The 15,825-nt window shown below is 39.8% G+C and overlaps 1 protein-coding gene across 1 annotated transcript in view; it reads right to left on the bottom strand.

Annotated features, from left to right (window-relative positions):
• Positions 1-6,160: 6,160 nt before the first annotated feature.
• LOC118783954 (raftlin) overlaps positions 6,161-15,825 on the bottom strand; it is a 53,298-nt gene continuing 43,633 nt past the window's right edge. Inside the window, exons 8-10 of the mRNA XM_036537894.1 lie at positions 12,107-12,210; positions 8,371-8,446; positions 6,161-7,536 (exon numbers count right to left, since the gene is read on the bottom strand). Of these exons, the coding sequence (XP_036393787.1) occupies positions 6,799-7,536; positions 8,371-8,446; positions 12,107-12,210 (918 nt within the window). The 3' untranslated portion in view covers positions 6,161-6,798. The remainder of the gene's footprint in view (positions 7,537-8,370; positions 8,447-12,106; positions 12,211-15,825) is intronic.

Raw genomic sequence — 15,825 nt, 5'->3', positions numbered from 1 at the left:
CCGCACGCAACACGTGTATCTCATGTGTCATGGAAATAATGCGATTGCGCAGCCAGGCGTATAATGGTACAGTGCATAGTATACCACATACTGTATATAGTATGGTGTTCGCACAACGTCCAAATCATATTCCGTCCTATTTCACAGAACGTATCGTGGACGTTAAGCGACGCATGGCTGTAGTTGTATAAGAAAAATGAATGAAATACACTGCATTCTACCTGTGCCATGCCAGACAAGCTCATGAAATTTTGATCTAAAAATCTGTAAACAAATATGAAAACAGTGGCCAAACCTAAACTTCTGTCCACTTCAAAAGTCCACTCGAATGCTTTTTTTTTGTTTCTTCTTGTTTTTTTTTTTTGCTGTTGCCGACCCAACTGTGCTGTGTATCATTCTGCAGCCACTGACAGGAGAGCCCACCTTCTTTGAATTAAGTGTCATTTTCATGGCCACCAGCAGAGGGAGACACTAAATCAGAACTGGAGTCAGAACACACATTTGGAGATCAACTGTTGGGATCATTATCAATACAATAAAATAAATGAATAAATCTATTGCATGTAGCCAGTTTCTGTGGTAGAATAATAAGCAGACATAAAAAACTGAAGAGACCAAAAATCACAGTGTGAATATTAGTTTAGCGTGAGTGCACTAATATACTGTTAGCCTGCAAGAGTAGCAGATGATTAACAACTATTCAGCTCTTTAAATGTGCTTACAACACTACTTCTCTATGTTCATTCACTTATACAAAAAATGGCTAGTTCCTGGGTACTCTCAAGTCTGTTGCACAATATGACATTAAGGAAGATATATTTATCCTTGACATGACCCTGTGGACTCTGCACCTCTAACCAGCACAGCTTCCCGTTACAGACAGATCCCATGTGGTGCACGACAGAGATGTATAACATAATGTCCCTGATGTACATCAGGGCATCACTACCCTCGTGGCCAAGTCCTTAAAAATGTATTTCCAGTGAACGTCAAGGAGATTGTGTGACGAAGCGATTTGCGGTTGAGGATGAGCAATGACCCACCACTGAGATGCAGTGGCAAGGTCATCTCGACAGCTGCTCAGCGTGACCGTGCCACAGCGGAATTTTCTACCTCAGGCTGAAAATGCAGGATGCCATTGACAGCAGGAGATGGCAAACTAGCTGAACAAATTGCTGGTGTGACCGTATCTGTGATCTGACAGTGAGCGTCTGTACCCAGCGTGTAAAAGCCTGGAATGCCTTTGAATATAATTGACCTATCATCTGCTGTTGGGTTTTTATTGTATCACATTGTGGAATCACAGATTTACTGCATCATCAAAACAACAATGAACACATAACTGGAAGGCTTGCACATGTATATTTCACTGTATCCAACAAAAAAAGCTGAAGAAGAAATTATAAGATGGAACAGTAATTGTGCAGGTTGGGGCCTGAAAGATGCAGATAAAGACTGGAGAAGCACCAAGGTAAATGTTAATTAATTGGAGTGGATAAGCTGCTTATGCTGTTTACATACAACAAAAAGAAACAGATCTCTTCTCTGGGCCCTGACTAATTTCTTCGGCTTGGACATATTAACAGACTTGCAGATTCCTATTTAGGATAATAAATCTGGTTTCACTGATGGGTAATTAGCTGATTAACAAGAGACCTTTTGAGGGGCCTTACTTACCATCTGATTGACAGTTTAAGTATTTAAATGGAAACTGATGTCTAATTAAAGGGTTTTAAAAGGCAAATGGCAAAAAAGACGCATAAAAGGGGATATGGTCGGCTTGCTGTTCACAGCTTCTAAAACCACATATTTGTGTGTGAAATACTGGCAACATGCATTACTTTAATACCACTGAAAGACTATGTCACCCTCTGCATATGCATATTTATAGACTTTGTTAAATGTTTTTAAATGACATGAGACTGTAGTGTTTTCCTATATCATTAAAAATGGACTTGAACCTAACAATAGCATCAACAGTAAGAATATATTACTTTAATATCACACTTTTCATAAGATCTCAAAGTGAATAATCATCACCGTGTATAAAGTGTGTAAAGTTTTAAGATTAAATTTACACATAGAAAAAGCAAAAATTCAGACAAAAAGTATAACTTGTTATGCTATGACAAACTGTATCCAATACTCCCATATATGAAAGACTTTTTGGAATCATTGTATATATATAATGTATATTATATATATATAATGAAGGGATTCATTTTCCAGAAGTTTATCTCAAAATAAATGTTAAGTATTTGCATTTGCATTATGATTCAAATTTTTTGACTACTTCTGACAGTCATTAAGTTATATAGGTATTCAGATACACCAGAAAATTCTTCACTTCCATTGCAGACAAAATATCTGTGCATATGTTGATTTAAACCCTATGCAGTGGTTTAAATGGTTACACTCTGAGTGTTGAACAAATAACAGCCAGTAGATGGCAATGTGCACTATGATATGAGATGGTAAAGGTTTTAATGAAGAAGAGATCTTAGTGGAGTAAGAGGCTGGTTGATACAGAGAGATGATGAATTACTTGGAAGAATTTTGGTTTGGCTGGAGTTCTGGTTGTTAAAGCTGTTGAGGAGCTGTGTTGTTTGTAATGGAACAATTAGTGGCAGGGACAGGATAAAGTCAGTAGTTTGCTATTTTGTTGCAGAACTACAGATAGTTTTCCGTGTAGTGTGTTTGGTATGTAGAACATTACCTGCACTCCAGAACTCATGATAACTGTGATAACATGTTACATAACATAAAGCCAGACTACTGTTTAGCTTGATGAAGGGTTTAGAAAAAAATAATGGTGTTTCCATGTAAAATTTTTAACAGTAGCCTTTGTTCTGCACCCCATATTTTTTGTGATCAGATTTGTTGGACAAAGTGTTGGACATAACACAAAATTACAAAACAGAACTGAAAGCAAAAGAGCAACATATCAGCACTACTTCAAATATCATACAACATTACCAAGCTCACACCAAGTTAAAAAAAAAAACTGGAGTTAAAAAAAACTTGGAGTTAAAAAAAATGTAAATGTAAACATTTTTCACTGCGCCCAACTCACTTGCTAATTAAAGAGCAGTTAATACCTTCAATAATGTGCTCAAGATTGCCCTTGTGGTTGTTACAAGAGAGTCATGACCGTAACAAGTCTGTCTCAGGATTTCATGCCTCGGATAGAAACTCATAGTATTCATCTTATCAGTATAACTAACCATCCAGTCCCCCTTAAGACCCCCACCCTACTGCTTGGAGAAACAGACTGACCCTGCAATGGAATGCGCTTGTGGAGGCTAAAGTAATTTTTCCTCGCTTACATGCCTTCACTTGGCTGCATGTGACATGGACGAGTCTTCCACTGAGAGCTGACAACACAGCCCAGCAGATACGCATGCACCAACTTGCCTTGCCAAAATTGAACACATTTCATTGGTTAACCACTCAACAAAATGAAAACCTTCCTTGCAATTGTATTGGTACAATTTACTTCCATTTATTGAGCCAAATACATGGTGACATAATTTATCATTTAGTAAAACATATATTCATGTTAAAAAGGCAAATGAAAGTCAAATATAAAGCAGATTTGTAATATACACATTTTTACAGATATGGCAAGCATGTGATGCTTTCCAAACATCAAGATGTAATATTCATGAAGACTATGGAATGCATGATGGTGACTCTTTAAAAGTGGTGATGACAACATTTCAGTCTGAAATACGAAAAACATTATCGAATTCTAAAAAGTGCCATAAACAAGAGAAGTTCACCCCAGACAGTATCTTCTCTTGATCTAAAGTCGACTACTTTTCTTTAAACTATTGAGTCCACATATGCCCGTTTCACAAACATCTGTATATATGGGCATCGTAAGTCGTAAGTATTTTCTTCATGTTACAATGACAATTGAACTGCTGTGGTTGAAGCCTTTGTGACACTGTAGGTTACATAAGACAGGAAATGGTATACATGCTTTTTTTTTTATACACGAGTGGTTATGAAGTCCTTACCCTCAAAAGCACAGTTGAAACCTGTGTTAGTCAGAGTTTCCTCTGTTGTCAGAGTAGCACCAGAAAACAGTTCAAGCTCATGCATGAGGTGAAGTGCCACTTCCTGGTCTTCTACATCCTCCTCTTTTCTTACTCATGGAGGCTTGTATTGTTTATTTCAGGAAAAAAGCATGTAAAGCCCACACTGGCAAACTCATATCGCAATTTGTCTGTGTCTGGTGTGATCAGGAATGATCTCATATTACAATATACAGTATCTGTCACCCGTGTAGTAAGGAATCAGCTCAAATCATAAATAAATTGTCAATCAGGAATAAGTACATATCATAATGAATCTGTTACCTGTATAATCAAGAATAATCTCATGTCACAATATACAGTATCTGTCACCCGCGTAGTGAGAAATCCGCTCATATCATAATAAACCAGGAGTCAGCTTTTATCATAACATACCCACACTCTATGGGAGAAACTTAAATGAAAATCATTACATGAGCTCCTTGGTCTCTAACCTCTAATCTGCTCAACTCATATAGTATTCAGTCTGTGTCAAACTGTCAAGGAACAGACACCACTGACAATGGCTGAACATCACACAAATTCATTATTGTTGTCAACAATATATTTCATGAAAAAAGACAAAAGGTTACAGGTTTTCCTTTAACTAGGATGAGCAGAAAAAGGCATTATTTGTTTTCTCCCACACAAAGGCATGAAAGGACAAAAGATGAAATTGAATTTTGCTACAATTAAAGAAAAAACAGTCTATCTAAAGGACTACCTGTTTACCCGATTTGTAACTTTTTATCCCTTTAGTCATAACACACAAGGCATTTGTTGAACACTTAATGACTGGTCATTTTACAAGGCATAATTCCCAGGCCATACCCCATACTTAATTTAGTAAATCTACCCCAAATTTCAACTCTGAAAAAATATAAGATGAACTGATGGAAGAATGTGATTGAAATGTATTTTTTGTCAAAAAATAATGTCACTAATAAAACAAATTATTAAAACGTAAAGTCATAATTAGGTGTGGCTCTACCAAAGTAGTACTGCAACAGTACATAAATAGAAAGGGGATCAATCCATTTCCAGGTAGGAGATTAGGGGATAAAACATCCTGTGATACTATTAAAAAGTAACTTGACATGGCTTTGGGAGACTACAGCATGCATACTTTGGAAATCACATCTCTCTGTGGAGGATAGGGGAAATTCCATAAAATACCTTCAACATGACCCGTTGGCTAATGACACAGTTTTCATATCAACACGATTTATTAACTCCCTCACATCTGTAGACAGAAAGGCACTACATATTGCCATGGCGATAATATCTCTCTTCCACAAACTATACTTTAAGTATGGGAATGCTACTATGAATCACAGAGCTAACTGTTGGTGAAGTTATGGAGGATGTAAATTGAGTTGTTTTTTAAGATATGGATTCTGGAATTTGTGTAAGCTCATCTATATATCAATTATCGTCTTTTGATTTGATCATTTTATTGATTGATTATATATACAGCTTGACCTTGCAGACAATGTGTGGACATTTTGCCCTTTCCTGTTTTTAATATAATAAATGTTCTCTTGAAATAAAACTTCTACCCCAAAATGGGGAGTAGCATGACAGTTTTGTCACAATTGGAAGGGGTTATTATTTTGTATTTGTTGTTAAATTCTACAGCAAAGCCATTTCTGATTCTCTGAAAGTCTTAAGTATTTATCTTAAATCTAAGTCTGACAACCCCTGGCCCATGGCTTTAAATTGAACTTGGAGTGCTATCTCGTCAACACCTCTAACACAAATGGATCTTTAGCTGACAAGGCTTCAGCATCATTGATCAGGGGCTGTGTTCAGTCTACTCCAATTATGCACGTGATGTATTTTAAGTAGTGATGGAGTGAACTGAATCTCAGCTCTCTCACTAGGGACAACATTTAAGATGGTCAATGTATGATGGACCTTGGGCCACCTGTCCATTTCAGCCTTGGCTCTGGTTTAAAATCTTTTCAGGACCTTCATAGAACTCTCATCTTGAGCTGAGAAAGCATTCCTGTGTATACCAAAGTGCTGTCACCTGGACACTCTATTAAGACATCATTTTCTCTAACTGTCCAAATAATTTTTAGAAATAACAGAGCAATTTAGGTGGCTTAATTGCTCACATCTTTAAATGTGGGGCACATTTACTTTTCTTTGCAGCATTAAGAAGTATCCAACTGACAGTAAAAAAAAAGATTAAGTTGCTTCCTCTCTTACAAGAATACAAGAAATTGAAGCATAAACAATAGCAAACCAGAAATATATCCAAGGTTGTGATAATGTTTTACAGGGAGCGTGCTCCTCTCTCTGTTGGCAGTGCCCTAACAGCAGTTTTCGTCAGTTCTCTACAGGAACAATAGAGGTTGCAGTGTGTAACCCAGGTATGTGTGTCCAGCCCAGAACTCCGCACACAGTTGAATCAGACTCAGGTCCCAAGAGTAGGTCCTTTAACAGCTATGGATCTTTTCAGAATTGATCTTCATTTCCCCTTCTTGATATTGAATCAATATATTTACATAGATGCCAGTCCAGACTAAAATTATAAAACAAAATTTATCACATTCACCAATGATGGGCTGAAGGGGAAATTCAGTGAACTCAGATGTTTCAGAGGTCTGATAACCAGACGGAACTCCCATATGGCTCCATGGCTGGAGCGCCACCCTTCCCAGTCTCCACAGGCAGTGATGGGGGAAAAAGTGTTTCTGAGTTTGGCCCCACCTCAATCAATGCTGGTGGGAGGGTCATCAGTGCTGCTGGAGTCTGGAGCGGCGTTGGAGCTCATAGCCTCCGGAGTGATATCTGACACTTCATTCACCTGCACTGCACTTTCACAGTCTGCTCTATCCTCCATTTGTCCCTCTCCACTGTTCTCACTGGCTGATATTCCCTGTCCATCTTCTGCCCCTCCATCTTGTGGCTCTGTGGCTTTTCCCTCACTCGTATCAGTGGCCCTACTCTCTTGTTCCTCCTGTTTCTCTTCTCGTAGAGCAACTTCCTCACTAGTCACTGCCTCATCCCTGCCCTCTTTCTCCTTCTCCTTCACAGCCTTTGGCCCACCATCTTTCTCTTCAGTCTTTTCCCCTGCCCCATGCTTTCTCTCCTCCTCAGTCTTTGCCCTGTCCTCTTGCTTCTCCTCAGTCATTGTCTCTATTCCCATTTCTCTCTCCTCCTCGGTTTCTACCATTGTCCCACCTCCTCCACCCTTAAAATCTGTCTCTCCTTCTTTTTCTTCTTTGCGGTCCGTCTTCAGGCTTTGTCTCTCATTCTCGCTGTTTTCACTGTTTTTCCTCACCACTTTCTCGCTCTCTCCTTTGCATGTTTTCTCCTCATCCTCACACATCTTCTGTTCCTCCGTCTCTTTCTCTGCCATTGGAGGAGCATTTTTCTTTCTCTTGTTTTTTGGCACATCTTTAATAGAATTCTTGTTGGATTTGCTCCGTGTTTTGAAGCCCAGTTTCTGAAAGGCAAGTCAAAATGAGTTGAAGTAGATGTTTATATAAGGCTCCATTTCGCCAGTTCTCTTTTGGACATTTTTGATAAATAACATTGATTGTTTTTGCAACAAACCTTTCATTGAGTTGCTTCTTTGGTCTGCTCTACTGTCTTGAAATACTTGAAATACTTGAAATACTAATTAAGTGGTCATAAGATGACCGCACAACTTTTTTTACAATCAAGTGAGTGAGAGAATGGAGATAATTTCTAGGGCTAATATAAGTTTCCACTGGGGCACACTGTATTCTTAGTGTACTGTACTGTGAGAAATTATGTAAACACAACAGTCTCACAGCCTGGGAAACACAACAAACAGCGTTTTGAAAGACAACATGTAATTGCAATTCAATAAAAAGTAAGCATGCCCCTAGGAGTTTATTTGCTTTTCTCTTTTGCTATTTGTCAGTTGTGCAGAGTGCAGAAACGTCACATTCCTGGCATTCCGTTCTGGAGTGCTGGAGGCCGGAGCAGATTAGTTTGGTGTTTGGTTGCCGATGGCAATGCGTCATAATTTAAATCCAGGCCTGGGCAGAAGGAACTGAACACATGGGTGAAGATTTACAGCACAGAGGTTAGGGGTCAGATCTGGAGGTTATCAGCACTATGTGGACTCAGGTTCAGGCAGGAGAGACCAACACCACTGTGGTCCTTCCCAGCATGCCTCACTGTTTTAACACAGAACCAGAACGCTAGAACTTAGCATGTTTATCTTTCTCCACACAATAACAAGCAGTGTGAAGTGTCAGAGAGCAGTGCTCTCGGCGGTGCGAAAGAAAGAAGTGCAGGAATACAGTACCTTGGACTCCCTCTTCTTGCGTGGCAGAGAGGGTCTCTGGAGGAAAACAATCTGCTTGGTAGCCAGACTTCCATCGCTGTGGGACAGAAGATTTGTCACACACATATTTAGCTTCTTGTTTCCCATCAGCACAAATGACTTTCCCTTACAATCATTTACGGCCTCTCTGAAAATCTTCATATCGGACACTTGCCAACTCTGGCCATGATCTTAAAACTTAAAAAATACTTTTTGTCATTGCTGTTTTATCTTTATCTTAAACAAGCACCCAAACTCGCTTTTGAAGGAGGACCCCCCCCCCCCCCCCACACACACACACACACACACACACATCTCAGGGCTTTTATGCTATGCATGGCTTTGATTCAATCAAATTGTAATGGGTGTTGTCCTTAACTTTGAGTGATAAACTTAAGATAGCCTAACTATCTTTGCACAACATCACATCTTTGCCAGTTGCTGTGAGGAAGGAATATGCAAGGAATGAGAATGTTCAGTCATAATCAAATAAGAGTAACACCTGCTAAAAGTTGTTAAGGCTTAGGACAAAGGACACTGCACTTAGAGTATAGGGTTAAGTCTTTACTCTCCAGTTGAGAGAGTACTTTGTATTCTTGTCTGTCTGTCTGGAAATCTTATCGGTCACAATAGACCCAACTACTGTATCCATCGACTGTAGCTATGCTGCTGTTGTGTCGCCTATGTAACTCTCTTAAACAAAGGTTGCAAGAGTCCCTTAGACCCTTCCTAAAATTATGGCTCGCAAACACTACATCTCACTTGCTTTTTTTCCTGCTCAAAAACATCATTCATTCTCACTACTTCCTATGCCTATTTTTGAATTCTGCTGTTCTCTCACAATCTAGGGATGAAACACTTGGCACACCTCAAGTAAAAGAAAAAAAAGGAAAGAGGAGAGACATGCTGTGGGGTTTAAGGCTAAGATACCAAACAAACATCTCCCGCTGTGAGGTTTAGGCACGAGTTTTAGACAACAATTGCATCTCTCCCTCTTCTGTGCTCCTTCCCCTCTCTTCTGGCAAACTGGCTGTTGGGAGGGAATTAATCACAGATAAACTGTGAGCTTGCACACAAAGCAGCAGCGTGTTCTCAGGACGCTCACTGCACCGCAGCCGACTCACATTCCAGCCGGATTCTCCAGATGAGAGTGCAACTTGGGTGCGTCAGAATTACAGAATCATTCATGTCAAACTTTGTGTTCAAAAGCCCCTAATCTGCAGGCCGCTACTTCCAACGAAGGATTAATTCTCTAAAGGGAGTGCAACGTCTGTTAGCAACACATTAGCTCTCTCTCCCTCCGTCTCCCTGATCCCTACACAGGGACACATTCACAGCAACTGTAGCATGCTCATTTTCACTACTGTGGATCTTCCGCACACTGGAGATGATGTGCTGTTTGTAGAATGTCAATAAATGTCTCTGCTAACAAAAGTTGTGCCTCTTACCTTCCAAAAGCCTTGGCCATGTTTCAAACAGCTAGAATGGCTACCTAAAATAATGATTTACTGTTTATGTTTCCATAATTCCACTATTCTTTCTGCATTATAATTTTCACCAGCCTGTGTTAGATATTATCTTGGTGATTTATCAAGGCTGGTGGTAGCTGCTCTGGTCTCTCAAAATCTGTTACATTACAATATCTTAGCAAATGCTATTACCCAGAATGACTTATAAAGAAGAAGAAGAATATTTACTTTAAGGTGTCGATCACCCAAGGTAAAGGACCAGTGATCCACTGGGGAATCAAAGTGACAACCCTAAGGCTATGAGTCCTGCTCCTTACCACTGTGCCGAACTGCTCAATGGTACCTCAAAGCAGTGATTCAAATGATTATTGTGACAATATCAGCTCTATTCTCCATGGTAAATTAGCAGGTAGGTAACAACAACTAACGAAACCTTAGAATCTGTGAGCTTACTTGACACCCTGGCTGCCATTGACTTTGCCAGTACAATGAATTCTGACAATTGTACCATGAAGGAATGCTAATGAATGACAATGAAGTTTTATAGGGGTGCGAACTTGTGATATGCTGTATGTGATATTTAAATGTGCACCCTAAGATTATAGGGAATGACCATAAATGACTGTATCTGTCTGGGTATTAATGTCTGATTCAGTCCCAGTGCTTTGTCAGACAGATGGCTGGAACAAGCCAGTCATATAAAAATGCAACACGCTTGTTATGCTGACAGGGGTCCGCACAGATACATTGAGAAGGAGAATTTAATTTATTAATTCTAAAACTGCATCCTAGTTCCTCCGGCAGACCCCCCCTCACACCCCACAGGCTACTATAACTAATTAGCAGCTATTAGAGTGCAAAACACATATACAGTGTAACAATAAGAAATCCTGATCCAGATTATGAATAGAAAAATGCTCTAATGGGATGATATAAGCCCCTATGTGGAAAAATGATGACTTGAGTCTCCCCCAATGTTTGCCCCTGAGGCCTTTATGGTAAATACACAAAACACAATTGAGTGTAACTACCAATATGCAAGTGAGGAGATATAATAGGAAGTTGAGAGCAATTTTTGGGTTATGTTTAATGAAACGTTATACTGGAATTGGTCCCTGTATGTGGAAACTGCAAAAAAAAAAAAAAAATGAACAGACAAATGAATGAGAACATTGTGAAGGGAAAACAAGGGAAAACTGTTCTATCTAGGACATCGCTTTGATTAATTAGCCATATTCCCAGTGTTCTGTAGCAGCATCCTCTGTGAGGAATATGAAAGATTAAAATAGAGCTGTAATTAATCAGCAAAGCTCTGAAACGGTCACGAATGCTGGAGACAAGAGACAGGAGACACAAGGGCCCCGTAAACACAATCAGAAAGAGAGAACCATACAAGCGAGATGTTGATCTCATGGACTACTAGGGGTTGGGGTTTTCTCTTCCTGCATCAATGAGGATCATACATTTAAGGGGTTACAGTCTCTACCACTGGCTTCTACCAAAAACATTGGTGGGGTACTACGTGAATGCATTTTAACACATTAAAGGAGTACAGCACTGTTATAGAACCTCTTCTCCAAAATGACTGCTTGAGTGCCGTGCCATTAAAATGTCTTCCCTGACACCACATGGTTGTGAGTTATATGCCAAGAATCTTAGTTAAAATCCTTTAACAGTGGGGCTCCTGAGTTGCTCAGTCGGTAAAAGCACTCGTTCTGAGTGTAGACTGAGCGATATGGCCCGGGTTCGGACCCGACTGTGTCACTAGCCGACAGTGACCGGGAACCCACAGGCGGAACACATTGGCTTCGTTCCGCTGGGGATAGGGGTGGGTACGTCAGCAGGGGCTTCGGTCCCATTAGCAACAGCGACCCCTGCTGGTTGATCGGGCGCCTGTGGTCCACGTGCCAAAGCTGCATACAAAATGTCTTCCTCCGACTCATCTCTCTGCTAACTTAACTTGTGGACCGCAGTGCAAAAAGAAGCAGCGGCTGACATCATGTGTCTCGGAGGAGGGCCTCCCGGATGGACAGTGGGGGTTGTGTAATGGGACCAAACATCGATGATGACTAATTGGACATTCCAGAATTCGTGGAATTGGAGAAAAGGGAAAAAACTTTAATAGTGAGGCCCACAGTCTCCCTGTTAAACAGTTAATGGGTGGAGGTACTCTGAAGAGGAACATGTGGACATCAAGATGCTTTACAGTATAGAGAGATTAGAATAGGCTTAAACTGTAAGTGTTGTACCTGTTTGTCTTGACGATTGGAGTGGGCAGCACACAGGTGAGCTTCCACCCATACATAGCCAGGGACTGAAGCAGGGGGATATAGTCTGTCTTTACCTCCATACCCTGCAGAAAGCACATCAACACACACACACATCTTAGTAAACACATTGAAACCATTGGATGCATCCAAACTTTTTATTTTTTTAGAAAGAAACTGGTCTACCTTTACAAAACTATATATGTACACACACACACACCTGTCTTGCACCCAATCTGCAGTAGTACCAGACCTGAGGTACAGACAGGTTCACACATATACATACATCTGCTAGTACTGCAGATTGCGTGCAAGACAGACAGACATACAAACAGCGGGAGATAGAACAGGAAATGGCTGCGGTTTGTGATTTTGCACGTAGTTTTTGCACCTGCCACAGTGAAACTTGTCGCGTGTCAGCCATGCGAACATCTCCCTAGAGCCAAACCCACTAGAATCATGCTGTACCAAAGTCAGTTTAAAAACACTCTGAATGGTGCTGTAGCAGAGTCAGTTTAAACATACTGACAACGGTGCTGTACCAGAACCAGTGCCTAACTTCAAAAGAAAAAAAAAAAAAAAATATATATATATATATATATATATATATAGCTATTATTCCCTTTTCATTAGGCAAAACAAAAGGTTAGGAATTATAGCAACATAATTCTTTTTCTCCTGAGTTTGTGTGTATGACGGCATGACATCTCTCTTTCAGTTTGAAGCTGTCTGACATATCAAAGTTTTGGCACTACAATAGAAGTCCAAACAAGCCTTGTCAGCCAAGCCCAGCTCAGTTCCAGCGTATCTTGGCTCAGTGTAGTTATATCATTGGAAAAGGGGTTCTGTCGTATTGACATTGGCTTCTGTCTTTCCAGCATACTGGGGGCGATAGAGAAAAGTGTGGGAGGCTTTTTGCTTGGAACTGGTCCCAGACTGTACATTTTTAAAACTCATTCTGTATACGAGAATGATTTTTATAGGAAATTATTCTTGTTTGATGCTTTTTTAGTCCTGAGTATTTTTTGTGGGTTCAGTGGGTTCTTTGAGTTCACCCCCCTCACCCCCTTCCCCCCTTGCTACAGTCAGGGAGGAGAGGAAACAGTAGGCCTACATAAAGCAATGTCTCAGGTTTCACATGCTTATCACACTTTGCTTAATATGAACAGAAGTGTAATAGTAGGAGGTAGAAAATAGGTGAAGAATAGACCCACTGCTTGGAAAGACAAAAGAAACCTGTGCATTTCTTATAAATGTCATGGCCTGTGCATTTTTCAAAAGATGAACACTAGGCCTGTCAGTTCAGGCATTTAATTGATGATGAAAGCAATGACAATTCTATTTGTTTTACACAATCTGAGCGGGGGACAAAAGTGTGATCATCAAAAGGCACTGTTTTGTTTTCAACAGATTCCAACGGACTGACTGGATGACAGCATCGGCATCGACATTCAAATGCATTCTCTGCCTTGCTCCGTCATTCTAAAGCAAAAGTGCTGATGCCGATTCCTCTCACGAACATTAGGAAGTTTTGGTCTGGTGACAAACGCGTAACAAAAAGAAGCATTTCTCTGCTGTATTTGAAGTCTCTCTTCAAAGATTCTCTATTGGAGAGCTGATGCTTGGCTGTTAGTTCTAATCTCATTTTGGCATAATTCAGTTTCTGGTGACTGTAATCTGGCTTGCTCTCGCGCCCTTCCACAGCTGAATCCTTTTTATAGCTACTGATGGGAAGCAATGCCAATGCTGTTAGCTGATCTCTTGCAATGCTGCTTTCAGTGTGCCGTGGTTCTTCTGATTCCTGCATTGCACAGACTCTTTGTATTCAATGTCTAGAGACCTATTTGGTTGCATTCCGTTCACATGAGGGAAAACGTTTGCTTAATTAGAAAGAAGAATGTCCAGACCCTCAAATAAGTTTTTTCTTTTTTTTTTCAATGCTCAGAAGGGGGACAAACACAGCAGCTAGCAATGATGATAAACATGCTCATCTCGTGGAACCGATGAAGACAGACAAGGCTGTTCTTTCATTGAAATAGAAAACAGATCAGTTCATCTGAATCAAAGACATACTGTACATTACAAATTTCAGCAAGTTAGCATTTAACCACAGTGTGCATCCCCATCCAGAAACACATCTGAAACACATTTAGGACGACTTTTAAAATGGCCAAAAAATTGCTTTGGAAAGGTAACAGTGGTAAATGGTAGGACAGTGAGTTTCGAGATGAACTTTTCCAACATGAATATACAAGAGAACTGATGACTTGAATAAAAGACGGTGGGACATTAGCATTGCCAGATCAAATGACTTCTGAAAAAGCAGCAAGTTACTGTAGCTTCCATGAGGTCCTGTTTCAACCACATAAAAGACTTTTTTTTTTTACATAATTCATCTTGTAGAAGGCTAATAAAATTTTTCTTGAGCAGAAAAGTTGTCAGAAGAAGCGGACTGATTTTTCCACCATAAATAATATCCTATAACCACACTGACAGGGAGCAATGCTCCAAACAGCCTCGTTTGAAAATTTCAGAAAGCATGTCTTGTTTTTGTTCACATGTAGAATTCCCAAAATAGGTGCTCACAGTGCAGTATTTTCAGGATTTCAGTATTTCACCTCTTGTTCCCGGTATGCCAATCATTTTAAAATCACAACAGTTCAGTGTGTTTAAGACAATGTACTGGACGTATGTGTGGGATGCTGCAAACAGATCTTGTCCCAATTATGGTGTCTGCCTACAAATAGTAAAATGTAATTGTTTTCCACTTTCCACAAAATGTCTATTTTGATAAATGTAACATCTAACTGGGGATTCAAAGCATGACACTGGCAGCCAATTGCAATAACAAAGGACATGCAGCAGCTGCTTATGTTTGAATTTTAATAGAGGAATTTTTGCTGAGGCTGTCACAAAGTCAGGTTCACAAAAACATAAAAGTCAGTCACAGTAAAAATTAAGTCTGCCAGCTGGATAAAGACATGCTGTTGTAAGGCTGTGCACAAGGTAGTGGTCTTTTAGATAACTGTCAGTGTAACTGGCAGAATTATTTACAAAAATCATATATTCAGCTTAATTACATGCCTGGGGTTCTACAAACCAAACATGTGCCCATGAAGCATGAATTCCACTTTACCATGCAACGATATATACGTTATACTGACTTCTCAGAACTAAAATGAGAATGGCACGTAATGGCCTAGCTCACCCTCTCAGAAACAAAATGGAAATGACCATTACAGGAGTAATCACCTCATAACTAGAAACTCTGTGTTTCACTGCTTTAATCACTGGAAATCCCTATGTTTTTTCTGCCTATAATCATAGGACTGAGTCATAATGGCCTTTGCACAATCAAAATGGGTTCAAATGTGAACTAAAAAAACTGATCAGAAAAGTATATTCCATGTAGTGCTGTAGTAGTTGGAACTTGACTTATTACTAGAAGGTTACAGGTCCAAATCCTGGGTGGGTCCTGTGAGCAATGTACTTATCCTGAATTTGTATTAGTTTCTTAGCATATCAAGCTGTATATATTGAGCATATGTAAATGTGTGCAGTGTAAGGTATTGTGGATAATTAGTGATGGATACTAACATGAATAATGGTCTAAAATTCTGGATAAATGCTTTTACACTTACATTGTAAGGCTAATGATGCATATATCTTATGTCAGGGCAAGAAGAAAATTTTACTGCCTG

Source organism: Megalops cyprinoides, chromosome 10, assembly GCF_013368585.1.
Source record: "Megalops cyprinoides isolate fMegCyp1 chromosome 10, fMegCyp1.pri, whole genome shotgun sequence".
Taxonomy (NCBI): Eukaryota; Metazoa; Chordata; class Actinopteri; order Elopiformes; family Megalopidae; genus Megalops; species Megalops cyprinoides.
The sequence above is the reverse complement of the archived record's forward strand: the minus strand, read 5'-3'. Positions and strand labels throughout refer to the sequence as shown.